Source organism: Papio anubis, chromosome 4 (genome assembly GCF_008728515.1).
Source record: "Papio anubis isolate 15944 chromosome 4, Panubis1.0, whole genome shotgun sequence".
Taxonomy (NCBI): Eukaryota; Metazoa; Chordata; class Mammalia; order Primates; family Cercopithecidae; genus Papio; species Papio anubis.
The window spans coordinates 108,016,729-108,044,448 of record NC_044979.1 but is presented as its reverse complement, the minus strand read 5'-3'; the positions used below and the strand labels follow the sequence as shown (position 1 = coordinate 108,044,448).

The 27,720-nt window shown below is 39.2% G+C and overlaps 2 protein-coding genes across 6 annotated transcripts in view; one reads left to right on the top strand and one right to left on the bottom strand.

The window, feature by feature from the left end:
- Positions 1–20,213, top strand: part of LOC103882891 (T cell receptor gamma constant 1) — a 126,456-nt gene extending 106,243 nt beyond the window's left edge. Inside the window, exons 9-11 of one of the 5 annotated variants that reach the window (XR_004183259.1) lie at positions 7,248–7,602; positions 9,582–9,629; positions 19,985–20,213. Coding sequence is in view for 1 of the 5 variants with exons in the window: in XM_031665374.1 (XP_031521234.1) it covers positions 7,248–7,273 (26 nt within the window). In the remaining 4 variants the exon portion in view is untranslated. Of the gene's footprint in view, positions 1–7,247; positions 11,062–19,984 lie in introns of those variants that run through there. The other 4 variants (XR_004183257.1, XR_004183258.1, XR_004183256.1 and 1 more) reach the window with 4 other exon arrangements.
- The window catches only part of STARD3NL (STARD3 N-terminal like), a 52,341-nt gene continuing 26,070 nt past the window's right edge, over positions 1,450–27,720 (bottom strand). The window contains exons 2-9 of the mRNA XM_003896088.4: positions 24,328–24,610; positions 17,608–17,685; positions 16,939–17,016; positions 14,985–15,038; positions 14,753–14,870; positions 12,384–12,479; positions 3,231–3,303; positions 1,450–2,203 (exon numbers count right to left, since the gene is read on the bottom strand). Coding sequence (XP_003896137.1) covers positions 3,248–3,303; positions 12,384–12,479; positions 14,753–14,870; positions 14,985–15,038; positions 16,939–17,016; positions 17,608–17,685; positions 24,328–24,552 — 705 coding nt within the window. The 5' untranslated portion in view covers positions 24,553–24,610 and the 3' untranslated portion in view covers positions 1,450–2,203; positions 3,231–3,247. The remainder of the gene's footprint in view (positions 2,204–3,230; positions 3,304–12,383; positions 12,480–14,752; positions 14,871–14,984; positions 15,039–16,938; positions 17,017–17,607; positions 17,686–24,327; positions 24,611–27,720) is intronic.

The following is a 27,720-nucleotide window of genomic DNA, read 5'->3' as shown; positions in this document are numbered from 1 at the left end:
CTTTTGTTTACGTGCTCTGTCAAATGTGGTTGATTCATGGAAAATGCTCAAAGTCAAACCGGCCCCTACCGGTTGGGCCTGTGCATGAGGTGGCTAGGGTGTTATAAGACAAAACGAGGACAGTTAAACCACAACCAACTTTGCTCACTTTCAAGAGCCCACAGCTAATGGAAATAGAATATCCATCTTCACACATACAAGATCACTATCAAACACACTCTCCACGCTGTGGGTAGGTGGGGCTCCCTGCATTTGATACTCAAGGTTCATTAGCTACTAGGTGAGTTGGGAATCTGATGCCCAGGACTGTTCAAACACTGCACCTTCGGTCCACTCCCATGACACTGAAGAGCAGAGGACATCTTGCAGCACGGATATGATCCTAACATTCCATCCAGTATCTGTACCTTCCAGAGGCACCTGATTCAGAGACGCTAATACCTTTGGTTTCATTTCCTCAGTGTAAACAGGGTGACACAAGACTCATGAACCTGTTAGCACAGGTAGATCATAGATGAGGGCAACAGTGATGTGCTTCTTTCTCCACAGGAAACTAGGGATATAGAAGCCCTGAGTTCAACTGTGTAACCAATGTCATAAATGGAATCATATCAAGTCCCTCTACAGAGACAAAATGACTTCAGCATCAACCAGAGCAAGGATTACTAGAGGACATTAACATCAGATAAATAAGTGATAGGGGTCCATCAGAGGATTGCTCAGCAACTTGAGCATAAAGGACAAACGGCTCCACTCCTACTCCACCAAAACATGGCAGAGTGGGTACCCACACCCCTGTGCTGAATCTATGCAGTCCCAGGGGAATATGTAACTCAATCGTTGAAATAATCACTGTAGGCTCCTACAGTCTGACTTCCTAGCATATTCAAATACTATACCTCATTCCTCTTGGTCTGTGCTTAGAGAGGTGACTTCTGAGCCAGACTCGGCTTCCTTTGAGGATTGGCAACATCCTACTGGTTCACTCAACATGTCTGGGTGAGAGCTCCTTCTCAGGTGAAGTGAACAACCTGATTGGCAGCTTAAGCATCATCTGTGGGGTTGGTGTATATGCAACTCCAATCCTGAAACAGGAGATTCTCACTCACATAACACCATTGAATTCTAAGGTTTTAGTCTCAAGGCCAGACATTGGAGATTTTCCTCACCCCTCCTCCACTATGAGACACTCATCCTGGTTAGACTCCAGCCTCCCAGCAAGCCTCCCTGTTGCACTTTTGAGATCTGATCCACTCTTAGAACAAGCACAGATAGAAGTGACTTGATATGCACAAAATGTCAGTTTCTACCCAAGCCAGCATTATCACCACTACAGGCAATTAGGTTTTTCTTGAATGACACAATGAATGATGAAAGAAAACTAACAGACATCCTGACTTCCCATGAATCATTAAGGGGAATATTCATGTTTGAAAAAATAGCGCACAGTATAATTTAGTTCATTTTAATTGAAATTGGCTGAACGCAAAGGAAACATGATATGAATGGTTTAAGTCATTTTGTGCATTCAAAATAAGAGTATTTAGAACATTTCAGAACAATCTCAGAGAAAAACATGATTTCATGATAAAAACAATACAAATGTCTGGTGACATTTTACATGTATTTGCAATCCCTCTTTCTTCCCCTTTTGCAGGTCCAACACTTCAGACCACATACATAATGCAAAACAAGAAAAAAGCTAGCCACATTGACACGTTGGATTTTATTACACTTTTTAAAACTGTACAAAGAGCACATGTGCATGAGTTAAAAAACACAAGGGAAATGTAGGGTGTTAAAAAAAAGAAATACAAAATAAATCTGAGACATGAAACAAAAAAATTCCATTCTATGAACTGAAATAAAAAGGTATCTTGCTTACTAAAAAAGTGTTATTTCAATATATTAAGTCTTTTGATTAGGAATACAGCACAAGACTTTCTTCACCTATTCGTTAACACATCAGACTCAGTCTCACTGAAGAGAGGATGAATCATGACATTACCTTACCGGCCACAGGCAGGCGACTAAATGTACATGGATATGGTACAATGTCTGTGAGGTATTACAATAAATAAATCTTTATTAGCTGTTCAATAAAGCCAGCAGTGGACGTCACCATTTCAACTTTACTGTCAACAGCGAGACTCGATTGCCGGCCTCTTTTTGCCTCGATGACTTTCTGTGAGGGTTTTTCACACTTAGAAAAAGAGAGAAGACAAAGTATTTGAGAAATAGCATTAAAACGCAAAATGCCATCGTCAGCTTACATGTACATAAAAGTCTGTGTGCTGAAGCGGGGCTGTGACAGACACACGAAGGACCATGGGTGTGGTCACACTAGAATTCATGTTAAAGTATTTCAGAAAAGGCTCAACTACCAGCATGCCCACCTTTTTGCTTCGTGTGTACATGACTGTGGTGGAGAGATGCAGCTGAGGTGTGCTGGGGGCTGAGGAGGCAGGCACAGGGGCTCCACGCGACACGACCTTGGCTGCCTCTCCCACCCAGTCACCCTCTGTCCCGGTTTCCCAATGACTCACAATCCGGGAGCTTTTTCCTTCTATTGTTAAACTGTCAGGCAGATTTGCTGCTACTACAATGTACTTCAATTGCCTTCTATTTATGAGGTTGAAATGATTTTATTTGATGACTTAAATTGGAGCCCATTAAGCATGACTGCTTTGGATGTACAGCAGCTTTCATCTCAGAGGCTCCAAAATCCTTGAGAAATATCCCAGTGAGGGGCTTCAGTGGAGGTGGTACCAGACAGTGTGGGCCTGAGCCCCAGCGCTGCCACGTCTAGCTGTGCAGCCTTGGATAAGTGACCCATTCTATGTCTCTGCTGCTTCAAATGCAAAATGGAGGTGATAACAGCACTCGCATCTCACAGGACTGCTGCCCTTCTAACACAGGTTCATACTTATCATTAAAACAATGACATGTGACTGGCATGTAGACATTCTGGCTAAGTAAACTAACATAAATTCATCAGTATTCTTTAGAAATTTAGAAATCTGAGGTATTTTTCAAACCGTACAAATGTACACCTATACAAAAAATGTTAAGATACTTGATATTAATAAAATGTGACTGATAAATTCATGCAAGTAAGCCAAATCTGGCTATACTTAAACTCTTATTCTTTGAATTCTACTTGGACTCTACTCAACGGAAATCTCCATACTTAACTACTTTGTTGTTACGGTTTCATTTCAAACACTTACTTTAACAAAAGTAGTACTCATAGTTCTAAAAGTGGTTTCTCGCTGTCCTGTTTTTCTTCAGCTTCTTCAGATCCTACATGGCGGAGAAAGGGAAGAAGAAAAAGTATTTCATTCCATTATAGTAACAAACTATTTTAAATAAATATGTTTAAAATTATAACATATACACACAAAAACATTAAACATGTTTAATCCTCAAGAGATTTAGGTTAACTGCTATTTGAAAGTTTTAGTTTATTTCTTGTAAGATGAAAACTTTTAAACAATAATCTATCACTTACACTAATCTGTCAAAATGGATTTCACTTATGTACTAAGAACATTCATGCAGACCAATAATTATTATCAATCACTATTCTTCCTCCACCTCTTTGCTGATGAGCTTGTATATATTTTTTACATGCAAAAATGTTGAGCTTGGTACAAATAATCGAATCTAAGTGTTTCTAACAACAGCTGTGGCAGATGAGTGAGACAGCAGTGAGAGAGCACTGTGGCAGTGACCACCGTCTGGACCTTCTAGATCAATGTCTCATAAGCTTCAGGATATTCCTAGATTTGACCTGGTCATTTCACTCTGGAATTCTTTCCTTAGGACAGACCTATCCCTGAGGAAATAATGCTTATTATTCATTATGTAGATTTTCTCTCTAAAAATTAGAAAAGAAACCTAAGTGTCTGATAATAGAAGAAAGGTTAATACCATAGTTCCATAAAATATCTTGCATCCACTTAAAATTATGGTTATATAGAATTTATAACATGAAAAATGCATATGCTGTAAGGTAAAAGCAAATGTATAGCAAATAAAACTTTATATGCCATGAGATCACATCTGATAAAATTAAAAACCAAATATATGTGTGCAAATGAGAAAAAGTAGAAGAAAATAACCACGTAACTTTTATATATTTTTCTGGATATTTCAACATTTCTACAATAAACCTGAATTGTCTTTATTATTTTTAAATTATATTTTTAAAAAGCAGAATATGAATAATATAGGCAGCATGGGCACAATGATGTGAGATTAAACACACACACACACACACACACACACCCCAAGAAGGAAACTAAACTGTCAACACTGATGTTACCAAATAGTTTGAAGGACACGTAATTTCTAATTTTTGTTCTTTCCACTTTTTTAAATACATGACTTTCATACTCAGGGAAGGGGAATTTAAAAAAGGGGAGGGGGCCCTGAGAGAAGACCAAAGTAGTAGGTGAGAGATGCCACCAATTCACATGTAAAAGCCGCAGCCTCTCTCAACTGCACCTGAATCTTGTTAGACAACATACTTTATAAAGGACATTCTTTTTTCCTTAAAAGAATGTCTACCTGAATTATAGCCAATAACAAATTTGGTATAGGGAAAGAACGCCTGATAATCTAAAGAGAACATTTTAACCTCATAAATGTCACATGGTTAGGTTGAATTTGTAGTAAAATGAATAGGTAAAGACTTAAATGTTGAAGGCTTTACTTTCTAGCCTATTGACATGCTGTCCATCATAGAGACAAGAGGTGGTGAACTGCCTGTCCTCACTGTGGAAGGAGGCTGAGGAAGATGGTCACACCAGATCTTCCTGTTCCCAGGCTCACTTCAACCTGCGAGGCCAGCGGCACTGAAATCACAATGAGTTGCCATGTCTTGGAATTGTTTGGGAGTCCTAAACGAAGCTAAACCCTTAATTAAAACATAACAATATGTCTTCTTTACATATTTTTAAAGGGACTTCTGGCTATAGCCAAGTGAAGAAGTCAATAAATCCTCTCCCTGAAAAGCACCCCCAAAATGTGGCAAAATGGGCAAAACTAGCCATCTCACCACTGGAGAAATAACCAAAAGCATACAACAACTGGAGAAATGTTTACGTTTGAAACACTGCAGAATTCAGAGAATAGCAGTTGTGTCTTGCCTGGAGCTGCTCCTGTTCTTCTCCAACCTCCCAATACCCAGCTCAATGGCCATGGAGGTTCTGCCAGGGTGGGGCAGGCCATGGGGACTGGCAGCAAAGCTACTCAGTTGAAGGGAGATCACTTAATTTGGAGTGGGGAGCCATGCTCATGCCCAGTGACACTGACAATGAAGTGACAAATTCAGAGGCAAGTGAACAGAAAGGGCCAACTACTCTGGGATCCTGAGTTGTGGTCACCACTGGGACAAGCATATGCCCAGCTGGGGTTGTCTCCATGCACAGAGGAGACCCAAGAGAGCCCAAGCCAGCCAATTAGCCTGAGCTCTAAGCATATGCAGACAGAGCAGGAAAGGACTTAGCAGAAAGTAAAAGCTGGAGAGGACTTGAAAATGGCCTGAACTCTGAAGGTGCTATCCAACCGATGTACATTTCTACCTGGCAGAGGATGGAAGCCTTAATCCAGGTGTTTCAGTGCAATCCTCTTTGTAATCACAAGCTAGGCTCTGCCTAATCAGTAAGCTCTAGACACGGGTAACTCCTAGGAAGCTAGGCTTAAAAATACAGGCAAGAATTAATTAATGGACAATAAAACAAGAAGTAGCCACAAATCCCAGGGTGTATAGATTTCACAGATTTAGCACAGACGATTTACTAAACAAATAAAGAGCAATAACAGTAACCTTTTAGGAAAAAAGTCAGAACCTAGAGTTAGTTACTTTATTTTCAGCAAAATACTTTTCATCAAAAAATACAAGACAGGCAAAGAATCAAGAAAGTGTGACCATTCCCAGGAAAAAATGACAGTCAAAACAAACTCTCTCTGAGTGAGAGAAAAAGACTGAAGAAAGGTTGAAGCGCTCAGAGACATCAAGCATATCAATCAACCATGTAATGGGAATCCCAGAAGGAGGAAAAAGTCAGAAAAATGTTTGAAGAATTAATGGTTCAAATTTCTCAAACTGGCTGAGAAATATTAATCCACATATTTTATAAGGAGAATAAACACAGATTAGGATATATACAAAGAGATCCACATGCAGATACATCCATGTCAACCTGCTGAAAGCCAGGGAACGCATTCAAATGAAAACACAACATATCAAAATTCATGTGATGTCACTAAAGCAATTCCTGGAGGAAAATTTATGGCTTTAAATGGCTATATAAGAAAAGAAAAAAAAAAGTATCAAATCAATCATATAAGTATTCACCTTAAGAAAGCAGAATTAAAAAAATAAAAATTGGTTTGGCACAAAATCAGTTTATAGTAAACTGATTTTAGTAAATGTGTCAAATCAGTTCAATGGGGAAAGGCTGTCATTTCAAGAACCAGTGCTGTTCAACTGAATATCCAAAAGCAAGAGAATGATAATCCCTTACCTCCTCCATATTTAAAAATTAATTCAAATGTATTGTCATCTTAATTGAAAGATGTAAAACTATAAAACCTTTTAGAAGAAAATGTAGGAGAAAATTTTCATGTCATAGAGTTAAGGTAAAGAGTTTTTTAGATATGACCACAACAAATATATTATCCATAAGAGAACAAATTCATAAACTACACTTAATCGAAATTTAAAACTTGTGCTTCAAAAGACTCTGTGAAGCAATGAAAAGACAAACAATAGACTGGGAAAAAGATTTGCAAATCATATATGAAAGCACTTCTATCTAGAATGTATAAAAAATTCTTACAACCCAATAATAAAAAGACAACACAATTAAAGACATGGCAAAAGACATGAGATAGATTTTTCTCTAAATAAGACTTATGAATTACATATAATAGAAACATGAAAAATATCTCAGTATCACTACAGACATACAAATTAAAACCACAATGAGATACCATTTTAAACCTGCTAGCCTAGCTATAATGAAAAAGACCCAATACTAAGCATTGGTGAATATATGGAGAAACGGAAATGCATATACAGTAATCCCCCTTATCCCTGGATGCCGGAAACCGCAGACAGTACTGTATCCTATCAATATTATGTTTTTTCTTATACATCCATAACTATGAAAAAGTTTACTGTATGACAAACGTGACAAAGTTCAGCATGTGATTTTTTTTTTTCTTTTCTTATTAAGGTGAGAACTGTCACTTTTTCACTTAAAGGAAGCACTTTATGGTTTCTCTTTGGCATATATGAATTGCCAGAAGTACTACTTTGCCATTGTTAAGTGAAATAAGGATTACTTGAACACAAGCACTGTGATACTGGGATGGTCGATCTGATAACCTGAATGGCTCCTAAGTGACTACCAGGAGGGCAGTGCACACAGTATGGATCTGGACAGAGGGATGATTCACATTCCAGGCAGGACGAAGCAGGAGAGTGTGGGATTTCATCATGCTACTCAGAACGGCACACAATTAAAAACTCACGGACTGTTTATTTCTGGAATTTTCCATTTAATATTTTCAGACCTCAGTTGACCTCAGGTAAGTGAAACTGTGGATAAGAAGGGACTACTGTACATTGTTGGAGGGAATGTAAAATAAAACAGCCAAGATCAAGAACAGTTTCACAATTTTAAAAAAAGTTAAACTTGCCATACGACACAGCAAATCTTCTCTTAGAAATCTGTTCAAGAATAATAAAAACAAACATCCACACAGAGGCATGTATGTGAATGTTCATAGCTGGATTACTTATGATAACCAAAAGATGGAAACAATCTAAATGTCCATCAACTTGTGGATATAGACAAAATGTTGTATATCCATAAAATGGAATAATATATCCAGCCATAAAAAGGAGCAAAACACTGATATATGCTACAACATGGTTGGTCCTCAAGCCTTATGCTAAGCAAAAGAGGCTGGATGCAAAAAACCATGTATCATATCACTACATTTACATTACATGCCCAGGAAAGGTAAATTTGTCAAGATACAAAGAAGATGAGTGGTTACTTAGGATCAGAGGTAGAAGTGGGGATTAACTGCAAATAAGTATGGAAGAAGTTTTTCAAGTGATGAAACCTTTCCAAAATTACATTGTAATATTGGTTAAAAATTTATAACTTTACTAAAAATCATGCAATTATACATTTACAATGGATGAATTTTATTATATGCAAATTACACCTCAATCAAGCTTTTTAAAAAAGTGAATATTATTCAGTATCCCTGGTAATCATTTTTCAGTAATTTTCAAAATTTTAATTAAATGGTGGAAAAAACTGTTTCAAATCTATTCATACACATAGGGTGATCATAGAAATCATCATCTAAACAAGAACACTGCTGAGAGACACAGGGCTTCTAATAATAACTACATGCGGCAACCAGAAGGAGGCAGGGTTGCTGCAGGCAAACCAGGATGCAAGGCTACTCTGGGGAGGTGGCAACTTAGAACTGTAATGAATGCCTTATCTAGACTTGCACAGGACAGGCTATATGATGCAATTGAGCAATTCCTCATTTTAAGTTAGTCTTTCCATGGTCTAGGAGGTGAAGAATTACCCTTTCTTCAGCTTCACAACTGGTTCATTTAAGCTCTCTGACCACACATAATTTCAACCCAGTCATCTGATAGAGGATCATGTTTCCTCGGTCTTTCCACTTAATACACAGGGATGCAGGATGTGGTCTGATCAATAAGCAAGCCTGCAAACAAACTATTTTTATATCCTTTACAAGTGTATCTAATAAACTGTGACACTAAAATTCAGGCTGTTCCTTCACAAGGAAAACTGCTAACATTTTTGTTTATGGTGCCTCCTATTTCTTTCCCTTTTCTTTTCATCCCTTTCTTCAACAGTTATAAGTCTAATATAAGCCAGGTACTGTATTAGGTGGTGGAGAAAAAAAAAAGACAACAAAAGGCACGTCAGGCCTTTTTCGGACACCCTCATGTGTACCAGGGAAGTCAGCACTGTAGCAGGGCAACAGCAGCTTAGAACATCAGCTACTGAAAGGCTTGAATTTTTAGCTGTTGGCATAATGGAAAAGCTTTGCTCTAGAGTAGTCTTTTTTTTTCTAGGCATATTAATTCCAGCAAGAGTTTTCATTTTTAATTCTTTCCTAAATTGAACATTCAGACAATGCAAATATAATAAGGTAGTCCACTCTGACCCCTCCTTCTCTGCCCATTAGTAACCTGTCTTTTGTCAAACAAAGCAGCTACACAGTGGAACTCCAAGAAAATATTTTGTTCTTGTTTACCTTCCTAACTCAAGGAAAGGGTAATGCTCCAGGATACCACTAGGTGGTGGTAAATGATAAAGGTGAAGTGCGGATGGATCCCAGAACTAGAAAGCTTGATGAGGCTTGCTTGAGGTGGTGTTCCTCATGTCACTACTGTTCTATGTTCTGAACTCTAGTTAAGAAAATACATTAGTACTTGGAACCTGTATTAGTCTTAGAAAAAGAAGTAGAGATGCATGAACTCTAATATGAATTTCCTTTTCTCACAGAGTAAAGTCCTATGACACAAAACTTCTCAATGAAATAATCCTTATGAGGTAATAAAGAATTTAATACTTAATTCTAGTTTTTACTGTTATAGAAACAGATTTTCTACTAATCCATATCTGTGTCTCATCTGGCTCCATGTTTCTGTGTGGTACGCTGCGTTCAGATCCAACACCAATAGTCCGGAATCTCAAGTTACTTGGAGTTCCTCCAGCACACTGATATTTCACACTGCTGCACCTTCAATCAGTCACGGCTCTTTCTGTCTGGAATCTGTTTTATCACTCTGTGTGTGTGTGTGTGTGTGAGAGAGAGAGAGAGAAAATATTAACTAGGCCTAATGTAGGGGATAAAATGATGTAGTCCCTAAATTGAGTTTACAACCCAGCAGTAGAAACAGACCAGGTCAGTGCTGAAGGCAGTGCAGACAACACAGGATGACACGGCTGTGGAAGAGGTTCCAAAGAACATGCCGAGGATGTTCTAAGACTGCTGGGAGAGACGGGAAGGGTAGGCATGGCTGGGAAGAACCTGGGAACATGTGAGCAGACACTAAGATTGCAGAGGAGATCATGTTCAGAATGGAAACAGCAAGGTGGACAATGGCTGGAGGGCTCTGGAGCACAGCATTTTCACAAGAGCTATGAACAGCACACGAGAAGGCAGTCGCAAGGTGAGAAACTAGACAACTGGTGACAGTGCCCCCAGGGGCACTTCCAGCCAGGCTAAGATCTACTGATTTCTTGATCCTTTATGCTACTGAAGGGCTTTTGAGCAGAGGACTGGCATGACCAAGTCTATATTTTCATAAACACCAAGAGGCTAATATACTCTAGCAGTTATAAGCATGAACTCTAGGACTAGACCCCAGATTAAATCCCAGCTACACCACTTATTATTAGTGTGATGTTGGGCAAATTGCTTCAATTCTCTGTGCCTCATTTGCTCATCTCTACATTAGGGATAATATGAGTTTTACATCACAGGGTGGAGCCACTTAGCAAACATCTAATATGCCAGGCATTAAAAATATGAAAATAGGTTAGACACAATCTTACAAGAGAACAGTGGTAAGACACAGAGTTGTAAAAATGAATGTAATAGATTAGACAGTATGGTTTGTGATCTGTATCTCAGAAGATAAGCAGACAAGGAAGGAATAAATGAGTGAATATTAATAAAGCTTAGAACAGCACCTGACAACTTAAAAAAGTGTTAGCAGTTTTAAAAATAGTGTTTACCAAAGAAAAATATATTTAACATAAAATTTACCACTTTAACCATTTTTAAGCATGCTGTCCAGTGCATTAAGTTCATCTACGCTGTTGTGCAGCCATCACCAACATCCACCTTCAGAATGGCAATCCCATTCTGAGAATTTGACTTCTCTAGGTATCTCATCTAGCGAAATCATATGACAGCCCTTTTGTGTCTGGCTTATTTTACTTAGCATAGTGTGTTCACAGTTCATACATGTTATAGCATGTGTCAGAATTCTATTCTTTTTTTTTTTTTCTTTTTTAGTAGAGACAAGGTCTCACTATGTTGCCCAGGTTGGTCTTGAGCTCCTGGGCTCAAGCAATCCTCCTACCTCGGTCTCCCAAAGTGCTGGGATTATAGGCATGAGCCACTGTGCCCAACTTTCCATTACTTTTTAATGCAGAATAATATTCCACTGGACATACATACATGTTGTTTATCCATTCATCTGCTGACAGCTGTCTGAGTTGTTTCCACCATTTAGCTACTGTGAATAACGCTGCTATGAGCACGGGTATACACATATCTGCTGTAGTCTCTGCTTTCATTTCCTTTGGGTACATACCCAGGGGTAGAACTGTTGAATCATATGGTAACTCTATGTTTAATCTTTTACGGAAACACCATACTGTTTTCTACTGGGGCTATATCATTTTACATTCTCACCCATAATGCACAAGGGGTCCAATTTCTCCATATCCTCACGAATATTTATTTTCTGCCTTTTTGTTTGGTTTTGCTTTCTGTAATAGTCATCCTAATGTGTATGAAACGGCATCTTGTTGTGGTTCCGATTTGCATTCTCCTAATGATTAGTGATGTTAAGCATCTTTTATGTGCTTATTGGCCATTTGTGTATCTTCTTTGGAGAAACGTCTATCAAAACCTTTGCATATTTTTTTAATCAGGTTGTTTATTTTTGTTGTTGAGTGTAATCACTATTTTTAACAGAGCACTCTGGTTGCTGGTTAGCGAAAGACAAAACCAGAGGCAGGGAGACAAAGGCTGTTGCAGAAACTGCAGAAAGTAATGCTGTAATGAGGCTGGAGCTGATAAGAAGTGGCAGGATTTGAACGAGAAAATGGAGGTAGAAATGAGGGAGAGAGAATGGAAACAGTTTTGTGAATGATGAGAGGTGAGCCATAAGAACGGGGTGGAGCCAACAGTGAGGCTCTGGTGTTTGATCTGGGCAACTGGGTGGACAGTGCTGCCATTCTCAGACATGGGAGTCCAAGAAGGAGGTTGGTTTGGTGATGAACTGGAATAATGAGAGCCCTGAGACCCTTCCCCTTGTCTGTGTGTCTTCTAAGATACATATCACAAACCACGATGTCTAATCACTCCTCCATGACATTTATTTTTACAACTCTGTGTCTTACCACTGGTCTCATGTGAGACTGTGTCTCACCTATTTTCATATCCCTAATGCCTGGCATGTTAAATGTTAGCTAAGTATATTGAGAAATAGAGGGGGTAGGGAGAGGGAGGAAGAGCAGAGCTTTTGAATGAGAGAAACAAGCACAAATAATAATGAAGTTTTTTACCTGCTTCAGATTCAGGAGGGGAATAAAACTGACCATCAGAAAGACCACCAGGGATAAGTGCTGCCCTCTCTGAAGCATCCTGAACTATCAGGAGTCCTGGAAGAGAAGAAATTCAGATGTTGGGAATGAGGTCACCTTTCTGGTAGCTTTTTGGCAAGATTAAGTAAAATAAAATGGTATTATTATTACAATGAAATACCTTTAGAAAAAGAGGTACTTTAAAAATTTTTCAACCAAACAATAAGTTTCATTAACAAACGACAAACAATACTGTAAGGACAGATAACTAAGCAGTTTAAATAAGTGCCTCATGGGGCTGAGCATGGTGCCTCACACCTGTCATCACAGCATTCTGGGAGGCCAAGAATGGAGGATCGCTTGAGCCCAGGAGTTTGAGACCAGCCTGGGCAACATGGCAAGACCCTGTCTCTACAAAACATTTAAAAATTAGCCGAGTGTGGTAGCACATGCCTGTAGTCCCAGCTACTGGGGAGGCTGAGGTGGGAGGGTTGCTTGAGCCCAGTAAGTTGAGGCTGCAGTGAGCCATGATTGTGCCACTGCACTTCACAAAGTGAGACCCTGTCTCAGAATAAATAACTGAGTATTTACATCTTTCCCTTGTGAATACCTGCCTTCCTACAAAAAAAGCACAATTTCAAAACCAAAACGCAAAGTAAAATAAAAAAGACAGTCAGCTCCTACAAATGGTCTGCTGGCTATGTCTCGTTAGAGAGATGCCAGATGTAAAGTGCAATACAGGGATGGCCTTTTATAAATATATAAAGAACAATTAAGATGACAAACGAGGAAATATTTATGCAACAAGAAGGTTTCAAAAGAAAAAAGATGTCTTAAAAAAAACAAAGAAAAGGTAAGAAAGCAGGACGTGGACAGCTGAGGAACACTAACACATGCAAGGCCATCAACACTTAAGTTGTTTTGACTGAAAGCTGAGTTAACCTTAGGATAGAGTAGGAGGAAGCACCAGGCCAAATAGTAGATGCCAGGTATGTGTGTCATACATGCTACTGACAATGAAAATAAGTGCTATTTTAAAAATTTTCATTAATTGTGTGTTCTGCTTTATTAGCCACTTTGAATGTGGTTTAATCCCATAACCATTCAAGCCTCAGTCATAGTTATAGTTGATAGGTTTTCAATAAAGTTCAGTTTCGTATTTATATACAATTAAAAAAGACTTTAATTAGCTTTACTCATAACCTCTCCACAATACACTTTCACAAAGGAATAGAGGGCACAGGATAGAAGGTACACCTCAGTCTGATTAATGGGTTTTAAAAATCTACTCTTGAATTGTAATTCTTTTCTTACATATTTCTTCTACGTAAATGAGATTTTCCAAAGTAAAATCACTTGCAAGATTATTTTGCATCCTGCTGCTTTTTGAAGTTATAATCATGCTTACCTTTCTATAAGATACTTTTTTTTCCTATGAGGCAAGGCAAATTGAGCCAGATGACTGGCAGAGGCGTAAAAACAGCATGTCTTGAAACTGCATGGGTGTCTGGAACGAGCTTTGATTGTTTCATCCTTAAGATGGGTGGGTGGGGCAGGTGGGCTTCCATTAAGGACATTATGTGGAGAAGAATTCCAGCTTGGTAATTGACCATAAAGCTTAATCAATCATTTGGCCTTCCTAGTGAATATTCTGGGATACTCAAAGCCATGATGAGATTATAGCAGCTTTGGCAGGACTCATGAGTACACCCTGTTAGCTATGACTCAGCTACTCAGAGGACGTTGAAAGGCTGAGCTTCGTTCTGGATTGCTGTCATCCTCCTGTGAATAATCTTCATCCTAAACCCACCAATGGTCCTCAGCCCTAGGCATTTAACTGTTCTAACTGTGGCCCATCTGAAGCCACCAACTGCTGTATGGATCACAATGCGAGACTTTGGAGAATCACTGGCTTGTATTTAGAATCGTTGCTTCTACTCACTTAAAATTGGTTTTATTTTCTCTGCCCCTAAACAGCACAGTTCTGTTCATATGCAAAAAAATGCTTTGTGTCCTGCCTATTGCTAATAGGGAGAAAAGAACAAGCTGTCTGGGGAGAAAGACGTGCAGGCTATTTTTTGTTATTGCTTGAATGTTCTTTACACCACTGTTCACATTTTCTTCCAGGGGAAGCCTGGCTCAATAGCTGGAGAGAGGAGCTGCTTTCTATTATTTACCCTTTCATCCACCCAACCCTTCTCTCGATTTCTGCTGTAGCCACTAAAGAATGGAGACCCCACCACTTCCTAACTCTACCCATTTGCAGCCCGATTCACACCAAAACACCATATCTCTTCCTCCCAGTTTGGTACCCAGTCCGTCTCAGGAGGCTGACTCTGAGAGGAACTTACTGTTTTCTTCTTCTGCTTCTTGAGGTAACACTTTGAAATCCAGGAACCATGTCTCAATCCAGGCAAGGATGAATGAAATGATGGGCAGCACATAGCCAAAAGCCCCTTGAGAGAAAAGCTGGAAGAAAAGATATGACCAGGAAAGGGAAATGCAGTTACCACAAACTCACACTGGACAACGAGGCTTCATCACTGAAGATGGTAACTGTACAGAAACAGTGGTAGGCCATACCTTTGAAAGGATCACTTTTGCTAGTAAAAAGGCACTGGTCACTGCCGTTGTCAACTGCAAGACACATAATCCAGCACTGTTCACATTAGGCATCTCACACTGTGAAGGTACCTCCCTCTTCACAAGAGACCCATCTGAGCTAGGAGCAGGCAATGCCTGAAAAACCTGTGCCTAGCCTGGCTCCTTCCCATATCACTCAGTCTCTATCCCCTAGACCCACACTGCAGCAAAACGGGCTTCTATATGTGACACGATCCCTAAATGACTGCATGTGGTTTCTCCTCCCACATGTCAGCAAGCTGGTGTGCTAGGTAACTAAGATTTATCTACCAGAAGGTACAATTTCAAAGCCTCTACAAGCACATGAACAGACCGGTAAAGTGCATAGGTAGGGCTCTCGTCAGGGGTTGTGAAGTCCAGAGATACCGTAATACCTGAGCCTTGTCACTGTCTCCGTCAACTAATATTTTTAGCATGGTGAAACCTGACCAAAATGAATACCAATAGTAGCTTGATCGACAGAAGGGAGGACAGGGAACACCAAGTATCTTGTTCAATAAGTATTATCAAAGTTGCAGACACACACACACACACACACACACACACACCACACATACACACACACACAAACAGAGTAAGCTGCTTGGGAGAGGAGGCGGTTTAGCATTTCATATTCTGACACTAATTAACTTTACAGGCTCACACTAAGTGCTCTTTAGATACCAGCTGACTTCTCCTCCTTCCAGCTTCTGGACTCTTCTCTGCAAATGTTTTTTAAAGCAAGAATCAGAAGCAATAAAATGATTTGCTAAATTAGACTTATTCTTCAGATAATCTGAAAGCAGATATTGAAGATACTGTCTTACAGCTCTCACTGAATATACATGTCAAACACTTTTCTAAAACAAACATTGAGAGGGATGGTCTGACAAATACTAGCATACATATGGGGACTTAGGAATATAACATCCCAAAGGGATCTGTTGTAGAAAATGCAGAAAAATGGGAGGGTACAATCATCAAAAGCTATGACGATATCAGCAAAAGAGTATTCAGGAAAGGGAGTCAATTCTGGCCAAGACTGTCAGCCTATATCCATGAAATGAGAGCTTCTGGATTAACAGATGGTCTGACCACTGCCCCGTGATTCTGAGAATGCTCAGAACAGATGGCCCAGACAGATATCGCCCCCTAGTGGACTCAGGAGGGCAGCCTGGGCCACCCAGACCTGAGGTCTCGCTTTCTAATGGCAGAACTGCAGGTTATTTCTGAGCAGTTCTCTCTAGTCTGAGGAGCTCCACATTTTCTTCCCACAGAATTGACTTACTAAAGCTGTGCAAAAGGCAAATATTCAGACAACTGTCAGGCAGAATTGCTAGCAATTCTATCAATCTCTAAATATTTATTAAGAATACCAAAGCTCTCTGTGCTAGATGCAAGGAAACAGAGGAGTAAAAAAGTCCTTGTCCTTGAGAAGCCCAAGGCAACAACAGAAAGATTGAGAGCTTTTCCCTCCAAGATGGGGGGTTGTGGGGAAGAAAGAAGGGGCTAAGGCAATTATCTAAATAAGTACGGACCATATCATGAAAAACAGTCACTAAGCAGTTTCAACCAAATAAGACATTTTCCAAATATCTCTGTGACAGATGTATTACTCCCATCTCTTATTTGCAAAATAAAGTAGAGGGTGGCTTGGTGCTTGGCCAATAATCACTGTTGGGCTTCTAGATTCCTCATTTGGCTCAGCACCAAGAGACAAATCTAGTTACTCATTAACACTGGAAAGAAGTCCTGGAGTATTAAACCTACTTAGATATGGAGGAAACGGGACTCAGGAAAGCTAGTGGGATTCCACCTGCATTAGAACTGTATCTTCTCCAGCCCAGGCCTGTAGAGAACAGCACCTGGCCACCAGCACTGGAGGCGATGACCCACTCAAGCAGGGCATACTCACCGCTATTGCCCACCAGTGGCGCAATCTGCACACAGCATATGCAAGTATTAACACTTTAAATCGAAAAACTGCCAAAAGCTGAAAGCAAGAAAAGAAAGAGATATTTTTAAAAAATATACACAAAAATGACATAGCTTTATGAAGAACTTACCAGACTGTCTTCATTATTGTGATTTAGCTGGAAACTACCAGGGACTGGCACTGGTCTGTAGACCAGCATTTGGGAATCCCTGCTCTAGAACTTAATGTAATAGCAAATTAGGTCTCACATTAATCTCCCTTTATGAAAGAAAGAACAAGGCAAGAAAAAAAAAAGATGGCATTTTTATCATCCTATTATATAAATAGGTGAATTTTCCTTTCAGTGACTAGATATGTCAATAGGTTCTATTTCAGTCATTTGAAAGAATAAAGGCTCTCCAACAAGAAAATAGGAACGGCTCCTTATGCTGCCCTCCCTTATCTGTCATTAATCTTTTATTTCCTTGAGATGGTCAGATAATTCCTTATTTAGAGAGAGAGAGCATTGAATGGTGGGGAATTAAAAGAAAAGGAAAATATGGTCAGTGTTCAAAAGAGGAAAAAAGGGCATGGAATTTGAAGTCTATTTAGAGGAAATCTGCCTTTTGGGTCAGTTTTACCACATCTGAAATGAAACATAATACTTACAAATATATCAAAATACGAAGAATAGTAGTCATACTGCATCACCTCCTTCTCTAATGTGTTCTCAATGCCTCCATTCACCTAGCAAGGAGAGTAAGAAGCAAAAACAAGGAGAGGTTTATGTGTGGAATTAAAACACAAGGGTAAGATTTCCTATCCAACTTTCCTGCCTATCTTCTTAGAACCCAGAAATGTTAAAGTACGGAAGAAAAGAACTCTCATTTTAATAGAAAAGGGCTGGATAGCACTTTCTGATTCCTCAATTCTGAATTCATTCATTCAACAGATATAACTGTATAGTGAAAAATAATAGCTTCTGTAGTTCAGAATTTGGGAAAATTAAAATGTTAAGAAAATTATTTTTTCCCTTCTAAGATAAAGTCTTCAATCATACAAAAGTATACTTTTAAAGGCAATTCACCTTTATCCAGGACTCCCTCACTTTCTGATCACTCTCCACAGTCTTAGGTCTTGGAAGGCCATGGCTCCCCTGACCTCCTGGCAAACATCAATGATGGCCATTAGCATGACACAGGATAGAAGTGTAAACATTCTCTGTGGCGGTTTCTCATTTTTATTTCTCCTGGCATTTAACATTCTGCACTTTTATCAATTTAAATATATTTTTAACATGAATAGATAACAAAATAAGGACAGTACTAGACTCAAACCTGATACAACTTTCTGTCCTCTCCCAATTCTACTGTCAAAATAAATCTTATATCATCGAGTTCAAAATTTGACAAATTAAACTATGGAGCTTAATACTTTTAAAAAATCAAGTAAGGGGACATGTGTCGGCAGCTAATGCAGCACCCAAGCACGGTAACTGTCAGAGTCTCTGGATTAGCCTGATCAGAGGGAGCAGGACATGCAAAAGTAAATTCAAATTTCCAATGCAGAGCATGGGCCTGGCAAACAAATGCAGAGAGCCTGAAAAAGGACCAAAGGAAGGACAGTTAACCAGAGACCTGGATAAGAGGGAAAACAATAAGGAACACCTTTGCCAGGTTCAAATTCGAATGAAAGTTGCCATAGGGAAGGGTATTCTTAGCTTAGATGTCATTTCACATATTTGTATTTGTTATGCAAATGAAAGCATACCATAAATACTATCCTGTGCCCTAAAATCCCTTAAGGAGGTCTACATTTCTTTGTAATTAGCTTGGATCCTCTGTAGACCTGCTTGGCTATAGACCTTTACAAATGAATAGAACTGAAAACCTGGGAGGAAGGAGGAATAATGATTGAAAGACACCCAACCATTTAGTCTCATTGCTGTGTCTCTCCGGACTGAGGAAACTTGCCAATATCCAGAATATTAAAAGAATGAATATTCCAAGCAGCCTATAGCAAACAGGGGTTCTCTACCACTTAGAGACCTCCCCTTGATTCCTGGGAGAACAGGAATCAAAGCTGCCAATACAGTTTTGCAATAAATAACCCATAGCTTTTCACTGGTATCTGCATACTTTAAAATACTCTGATTTGGAGTTGCCTTCAAATAGACATTATCTAAAATTTATATTTCTATCCCTAACTTACACTCTAAATCCTCATTTCAAAATTTTTATCTCTAGCTCAAGATGTCTTAAATAAACCATCGTTAGTTTCACGCAAAATCCCTTCCCAGTCAGTTCTGGTACTACTCTTCTAGGTTTCATCACTGGAAACTTTAGAGTCATCTTTGCATACTGGGGATGATAAAATCAGCCTATCAACAAGTCTTCTCACACTCCTTCCTTTAGTGACTCTCAGGTTAGTTCTTTCCTTCCTATTCCCACCACCTTCAATGACATTCCTGCAACAGCTTCTGAATTCATGTTCTTACTGCCAATCTGTCCCACCTGCACACCACTGCCACAATGATCTTTATCCATTCACCAAATATTTGCTGAGTATCTATTATGCACCAGGCACTGTTCTAAATATAAGAAATACTTCAGTAAACAAAATAATATCTGTCTTCATGGAGATTATATTCAGGCAAGGTGAGAGAGATGGCAAGTAGGAAAATAAATGCTACACAGACAACAGAAGGAGGACAGTGTGATAGAACAATGAAGACATTTAAACTGATACTAGCAAGATAAGAAGTTGAATTCTACAAAAACATAAAGGAAATTAATCATTTCATATAGAAGAAACGACTAGTAGAAGGGCCCCAAGATAGAAAGGAGCTTATTCCTGACTGAGAACAGGAGGAGGCAAGTGTGCTCATCTACCACGAGCCAGGAACAGAGGATGGGGAGGAAGTCTGAGAGGCTTCTGGGGGCTCTGCAAGCCAAGGTACGACATTTGGATTTTACTCTAAATGTCCTGGCCTGCCAGTGAAGAGTTGTAACAGAAAGTGACATGATGTGACTTTTGTTTTTTCCAGGTTACCCTGGCTACTGTGAGAAGAATGGATTGTATGGTGAGCGGATGCAGGTGACCGGCCAGGAGTGCAGTTTGGATGAGTGATAATGTGGCTTGGTTGAAGCTGGAAACAGTGGAAAAGAAGAGAAGTGGTCACATTTTGAATGTATTTTAGAGGCAGATTTGACAGGACTTACTTTTAGACTGGATATGAAGCATGAAAAATATAAAACAAACAAGCAAGTCAAAAATGAGTTTTCACTTTTGGTCTGAGTCTCTGCGTTTGCTTACTGATGAAGAAGGGGGAAAGAAGCTGTGTGTATGTGTTGGGGGAAGCATGTTAAGTCAGACATCCAACTGGACAGGTCAAGGAGGCTGTGATGTAGACTGAGTCACTGACTTCTGCAAAATCTCAAAATCACGTTGTCCATTCTGCTCCAGAATCTGTAACAGCTCTTCATTGCAGTAAACATAAATCCTTCTATATACCTTTTAATAACTTGAATAATCTAGCACCAGCCTACCTATGCAATTTCATTTCCAATAGGCACCTTACTTTCTAGTCAGGTTGGTATTTTCTCGGCCTCTGCCCCGTCCCCTCCAAATACAAGCACTTGAGCACACACTCCCCACACATAAGCACATACTCCTGCTTCAGTACTTCCATGCACCTTGATCTCCAAACCCTCTCCCCAAGCTCCACACTGAAGGATCATCCTTCCCAGATCATCCTCCCATCTTAACTGCCACCTATCCTTCCAAATCCAATTCACATTCCAAATCCAATTCACAGTCCATCTCTTCCATTCACTCCCTCAAACAGTCCAAGCCACTGATCTCTCTCATCTGAATTTCTGTTATACTTGGTCATCACAGTTTATAGAGCATAATAGGAATGAGGTAATAGAATCAGAATTAGCAGGGTAATAAGTACCTGAAACTTAAATGTAACAATAGTGAGAAAACAGTAACCAGCATTTTTTTTCCTTTTTCTGGGTCAAATCTATTTTAGTTATTAATAAATTACACAACCTGTAATTGTGCAGACCTTTGTATCTTCAAAGGGGCTGCTGTATACATCTTTCCATTTGATCTTCACATGGACCCATGAGGAAGGCAAGACCAGTATTAGTTTGCTGAATTGATCAAAAGGCCCAGAGAACTTATTAAACAGCTTGCCTAAGGCCAAAGACCTGGTCACGAAAGCTCTAAGTCAAATTAGGAATGTTATGACATTTTCTAGTACACCAGTTAGAAAATAACAAGAAAAAAGTCACTAAGCACTGATAAAGGCTTTTTTTGAACCATAATCTCAATCAAGCATCAAAAGCTAAAAAGAAAGCCAAATTCCTTTCGACTGTCACTATTTTGATCCCTGTTCATACTGTCTACAGAGACTAGGAGAGAGTCTGCAGAGGGAACAGAGTCCTCACGAAACCCAAGCCATAATTAATTCCAGATCCAACTTGGGAAATCAGTCTACTCAAAGGTGGACCAAGAGGCCTTGGATAGAATCAAAACCATCCTTTTAACTGACCGAAAAGAGATCAGGAACCCTAAGATCTTCTAGAAGGAAAATGAACTAAGGTGGTGTTAGGCTTCTCTGGCTCATCCGAGCCCTACACTCAAGGCTGGGATGGTGCCAGTCAGGTCCCCGGAGCACAGAGGGAAGGTGGCTAAGGTGGAAGTCATACATGGAGGCAAAGTACTTTGGTTATTGTTATAATTGCAGAGAACAGCTGGTTCCCCATATTCTAAAGGCCTAAGCACTCTTTATGACATTTTCTTTCTTCTTTTAAGACTACGTCACAAGGCAGTATAAGATTATGTGCCATATTTATTCAGCTAAACTCTAAATTTCACGTAGTTTTTTTTGGTAGAGCTTGCAACACCTGATTTAGAAACCTGTTCTCTGGCACTCAGTAAATGTAAAGACACAAAAAATAATAATAATGGATTTGAATGATTAGAGTTTTACAGAGAGACAACAAAACAAAATGAATGGTACTGTGTGTAGCAAAAACGCCAGGTCAAGATTGACAATTCAAAACCAGTAGAACTAGAAAGTGGACACTGAAAAACAATCATACTAAAAAAAGTCATGATGTTCTTGCTTAAAGATCGTATACCCTTTTTCAATCTTTTAATTTTACAACTGGGGAAACTAGCAGTTGGTGAAAAAGTGAGGATAAAAACACATTTCTAAATTGCTAGGCCTGGTGATTTTTCATTTAGAACATGTTGCATGCAGATGTAAATAGATAACCTGTCTGCGAACAAGAATGGGGGGCAGCCTACTTCATTTCTATTTCCCTGGAGAAAACCGAAAGGAGGGAAATGAGAAGTGTGATCCCATGAACCCCACCACAGTTCTGCCCCATGACTTTCCTCATTTAATGGCACATAGTGATATAAGCAGCCAAAGCAATGAATGCCTGGACTTGCTGTTGACGTTAAAATGATTTTTAAGTGTGCCCCCTTAAAATTACTGCTGTGTTTCCTGGTGCATTTCTGGTCGGACACGGTGGCTCATGCCTATAATCTCAGCACTTCGGGAGGCTGAGGCAGGTGGATCATGAGGTCAGGAGATAGAGAACAGTGTGGAGAACATAGTGAAACCCTGTCTCTACTGAAAATACAAAAAAATTAGCAGAGCGTGATGGTGTGCACCTGCAGTCCCAGCTACTCTGGAGGCTGAGGCAAGAGAACTGCTTGAACCCGGGAGGTAGCAGTTGCAGTGAGCCAACATTATGCCACTGCACTCCAGCCTGGGTGACACAGCAAGACTCCATCTCAAAAAAAAAAAGAGATGCATTTCCTTTTCATCTCTCATTACATAGCTATAGTTTTGAAAACATATTACTCCTTTAAAATATGCATTAAAATATTTTCTTTAATGTGCATATATAGAACAAATAGTAAAAAGAAACTCTAAATTACTATGTCATATCACTGGCCTGTCTGGTTATAAACAAAACTTAGGCATTCCCACAGTGCAAAATTAACAGAAGAAAAATCTGTAAACAGAAACTTAACAGTGGCCTCATGTTCCACATCACTGTGATTATGGGACGAATATTATTTTCTAATGTAACTGTCTGCTTTCATAATGAGTTTCGGTCCTCTGTTAGGATTCATGAAGAAATTAAATGAGATTCAGTGACCCTAATTATTAAGTAATTGGAGTTTAGAATTGAAATTACTGCTATGAATTAGAATACTAATAAAAAATTAGGTTAAGATGTTCCTTCTTGCTGTTAAAAGACAAAATTTAAAATAATTTTCAAACAGGAATCAGCATCTTTTCACAACTTCTGTATTGTAATAAATTCTCATAAAGCATCTAGCACTGTGCCTAGCAAAGAGTAACCCCCTAAAAATAAACAACAACAGGGAATAATTAGTACTAACCAGGTCTTAGCAAACATTTCCTGGAAATAAATGAACTGCTGAAAATAGGAAAGCAGAGACTTTCTGCCTGTGAGGAAAACCTTCTGGAGGAGCTCACCTATTTGTCGGTAAGGAATGTAAACAATCAGAGCCAAGGCTTTGGGACGAAAACACATATACTGGGTTAAATAAAAAATATTAAATGAGTTTCATCTGTTTATTCTGATTTTTATTAATGCGGTAACTAGAGAATTTAAAATTACATATTTAATAGTTTGCATTATATTTCTATTGGACAGTACTGGTCTAAACAATTGGTTGGTAATACAGAATAACTGCATAAACCTCCGAATGTCTCCAGGACAACTTTTCTGGTGAAACATAAATAAGTAATCTCTTTGCAAGAAAGTAAAGAACAAACATATGCCAAATCTTAAATCTGGGAACTAGAAAAGTACACGAAACATCTAAAACATATTCCAAAAGCATCCTACATTTTCTGGAGGAAGGATGGGTAAACTTTTTCTGAAAAAGACTAGAGAATAAATATTTTTGCCTTTGTGGGTCAGAGGGTCTCTGTCACAACTATTCAACTGCAACTACTCAGTGCAAAGGCCAGCCATAAACAATATGTAAACAGATAGGCCTGGCTGTGTTCCAATAAAACTTTATTAAAACAAGTCTACTGAATTTGTCTTGCAGCCTATAGTTTGTCAACTCCTGTTACAGAGCAAAATACTAGGAATTCAAATTTCAAAATCCCAGACAACATGAGTTTTAAACTGACCACATTTGCCTTAAACAATAATACTAAAGAACAAGAAAGGTCCAAATCAGCAGAAGAACAGCAATGGCTTCATTTGGAAAAAGACGGAAATTACTAAATGAGACAAATGATAAGAAAAATGAACAAAAAAAAACCCTGTTGTCTCTGGAAACACTTCTTAAAAAGTCATGAAAGAACCACCAACTTACATTTAACTCTATTATCCACAGTAACGTTACAAATAAGAGGTCAAAGGTGACAAACAAACAGAAAGTCCTCCTGACATCAGATATGCCTTTCTTTTCCCTTCCTTCATAGGACTCAATCCTGGCCATGAGTTGTGTGGGGTTGATGGAATGGATGTTGCGCAGAGAAGCATGGGAGCTCTGGCTCCCGGTGAGAGCGTTCTCCATGTCTTCTGGCAGGTGGTTCATCCTGGAGGAGGGTTACAGGAGCCTTTTTCCAACCTCACCATCCCTAAAGAGAAGACACCTTTGGGAAATAAAATAGAGACACCATGTTAAATCCAAGCTGATCAAATATAACTGTGTTACCCTCTCCACTGTGCAACTATTTCTCTAACTGAACAACAGAGTATCTTGACTGATTTATGTTTTCATGAAGACATAAAGAGAAAGAGAAATGAGAGCAAAACATAATGTTTTAGAGCAATACTACAAAACAGCTGTTGTAGCAAAGAATGGCAATAGAGAAGAAGCAAACTGACTGTAGGAAAGGGTGAAGCACAGGATGTTAGCTACAATTGAAAGCAGTGTTCCTGATGACCTGGAGCAAGCCTCTTGGTGAACAACTCATGCCGGTTACCTTTCTGTGCCAGGGAGAAAACCTCCACAGTCCTGTAAGTATAATTATGCATAGGCTAGAAAATCATTTACTGAAAGCTTTCCTGGAACATGTAAGCAGAATGTGTAAATTAGCTATAAAAAAGCTTATTTTCAAGGCTGGGCAATACAGCAAGATCCTGTTTGTACAAAAAAGAAAAATTAGCTGCGCATGGCAGCACAAGCCTATAGTCCTAACTACTCAGGAGCGGCGTGGGAGGATCGCTTGAGCCCAGGAGTTGAGGTTATAGTGAGCTATGATCATACCACTGGACTCCAGCGTGGGTAACAGAGCAAGACATTGCCTCAAACAAAAAACAAAAACAAAACAAAAATCACACAAAAATCCTTACTTCCTAAGGAGGAATTTCTTTCCATCAAAAGTACCTTATAAACTAAAGTTAGCATTTCCCCATCCTCTCAATGAACAAGGATGTTTCCAGGCCTCTTCTTGGAAAAGAAGTGCACACTTCAAAAAGTTTAGCACCAGGCAAACCACCCGACCAATAATTACAGAAGGTATAATTCTATACAGAGATGCAGGCCCCTCAAGACCAGAGAGCACTTTTATAATAAAAATAAAAGATGAGCAATCTAAATAATCTCATCTGCTTATGGATGGGACAAGGATATTAAACAAAGTGTGGTGCATGGTATGATTGTCAAGTAGTCAAGTTTCCTTTTCTGTAGGACCTCTCCCTGTGGGATTATATACTCCTGGCTCTACTGAACTCATATCTGTTCTTTAGTCATGAATGTGACATGTAAGTGGGCAGAAGTTCATATGCCACTTGTGTCCAGAGCCGGTGCATGAAGAGCCAGCACGTGGCTCACTACGTTCTCGTTTCTTTCTGCCACAATGACTGGCAATGTCCAGGTAAAGAAGAGGACTTTCAAAGCCATAAAATAGAATTTAGAAACAGATGGCTGAGATTTCCCTAAGGCAATATGATCCTGTTTGGTTCTATCATTCACTGTCCAGAACTTTTTCTCTTTACACTTGACCCTAATTTCTCTTCCTTTCTAATTCCCGATTCCACACTCAGGAATCAAAGTCTTTCTCATACTTTTTAACAATGTGGTGGTAAAATGGCACAGCATTTATGAAGACAATTTGATTATATGAAATAAGTTACTTTAAAACATCCATACTTCTTGATCTTGTAACCCTAAATCTAAATGAGATTAACCAAGCTACAGACATTCAAAGCAAAAACTGATCTATGGCCTTAAAGGTCAGGTTAGTGATTATCTTCAAGAAAGAGGGAAGAAGCAGTGATTAGAAGGCAGAGGGTAGAGGACATATTTAGGGGACTTGGTAAAGTTCTGTTTCTTAACCTGAGTAGTGACAACATGGTTGTGTTCATTTAGTGATAATTTATTGATGTACGCAGTAGTTTTAGTCATGTGTTAGCTCACGAAAAATTCAAAATGCTATATAGTATATACATGTACACACAACTGAATAGTGTATATTATCTTTCAATAAAAATCCCTTTTAAAAAACTTTATCATAAGGTATCTATAATAGTCTCAATTAGAAAACAACCTAAATAACTAATTAGAATAATTAGATAAATCACGGTATAGCCACAGTATAGTCACTAAAATAAATGTTTATGAAGCATTTGTAATGACTTAAAAATGCCTGGGTTATGATAACTAAATTAAAAATCGAATACTAGGCCCGGTGGGGTGGCTCATGCCCGTAATCCCAGCACTTTAGGAGGCCAAGGCGGCGGATCCCGAGGTCAGGAGATCGAGACCATCCTGGCTAATATGGTAAAACCCCGTCTCTACTAAAAATACAAAAAATTAGCCAGGCGTGGTGGTACGCGCCTATAGTCCCAGCTACTCGGGAGGCTGAGGCAGGAGAATGGCATGAACCCGGGAGGTGGAGGTTGCAGTGAGCTGAGATCATGCCACTGCACTCCAGCCTGGGCGGCAGAGCAAGACTCTGCCTCAAAAAAAAAAAAAAAAAAAAGAAAGAAAAAAATCGAATACTAAATGGAATACACACACATATAGTATGTTCAGAACTCTGTAAAATAAACCTAAACTGAATTCTTATAGGAATGCACCTATGAAATATATCAGATATTACCGGTGATTCTCTCTGACTGATGAGATTATATTTTCCCCCTCCTTTGGCCTTCTTCACACTTTTTGCACGTGTTATATGTTTACAAAGAGAGGCACTAAATTCAAACATCACTCTGTCGGGGTTCTGGACAGATGTCCTCAGAACCCTAAGCAGCCTTTCTCTTTCTTTTCTGCCGATCCAGGCAACATTAGGTAATGTGTCTCATTCAATTTGTTTCCTCAGAGTCAGCAAATCAGCAAAGCATTTTGAAAAACTCAGTAAGAAGCCACTTAAGTGTTTAGTAAAAGGAAAGAAAATATTAAGCTCCCAAATTGAAAGTATTCTTATATAATTTCTGTCTTAATGAGATCAATGCCACCCTAGTGGAAGGCATAGCAACGGCATATTCCCCAGTAGCAGCTCTTAACACAAAGCTTGCAAGGCACTACCACCTGTCAGACTTCTAGGAGTTAATTCTGAAACAATAAGTAAATATGAATGTAATTAATACATCTTTTGTGATGAAACACACATTTTAAGTTTAAGAAAATAGCTGAGGCCGGGCGCAGTGGCTCATACCTATAATCCCAGCACTTTGGGAGGCCGAGGCGGGCGGATCACTTGAGGCCAGGAGTTCAAGACCAGCCTGGTCAACATGGCGAAACCCCGTCTCTATC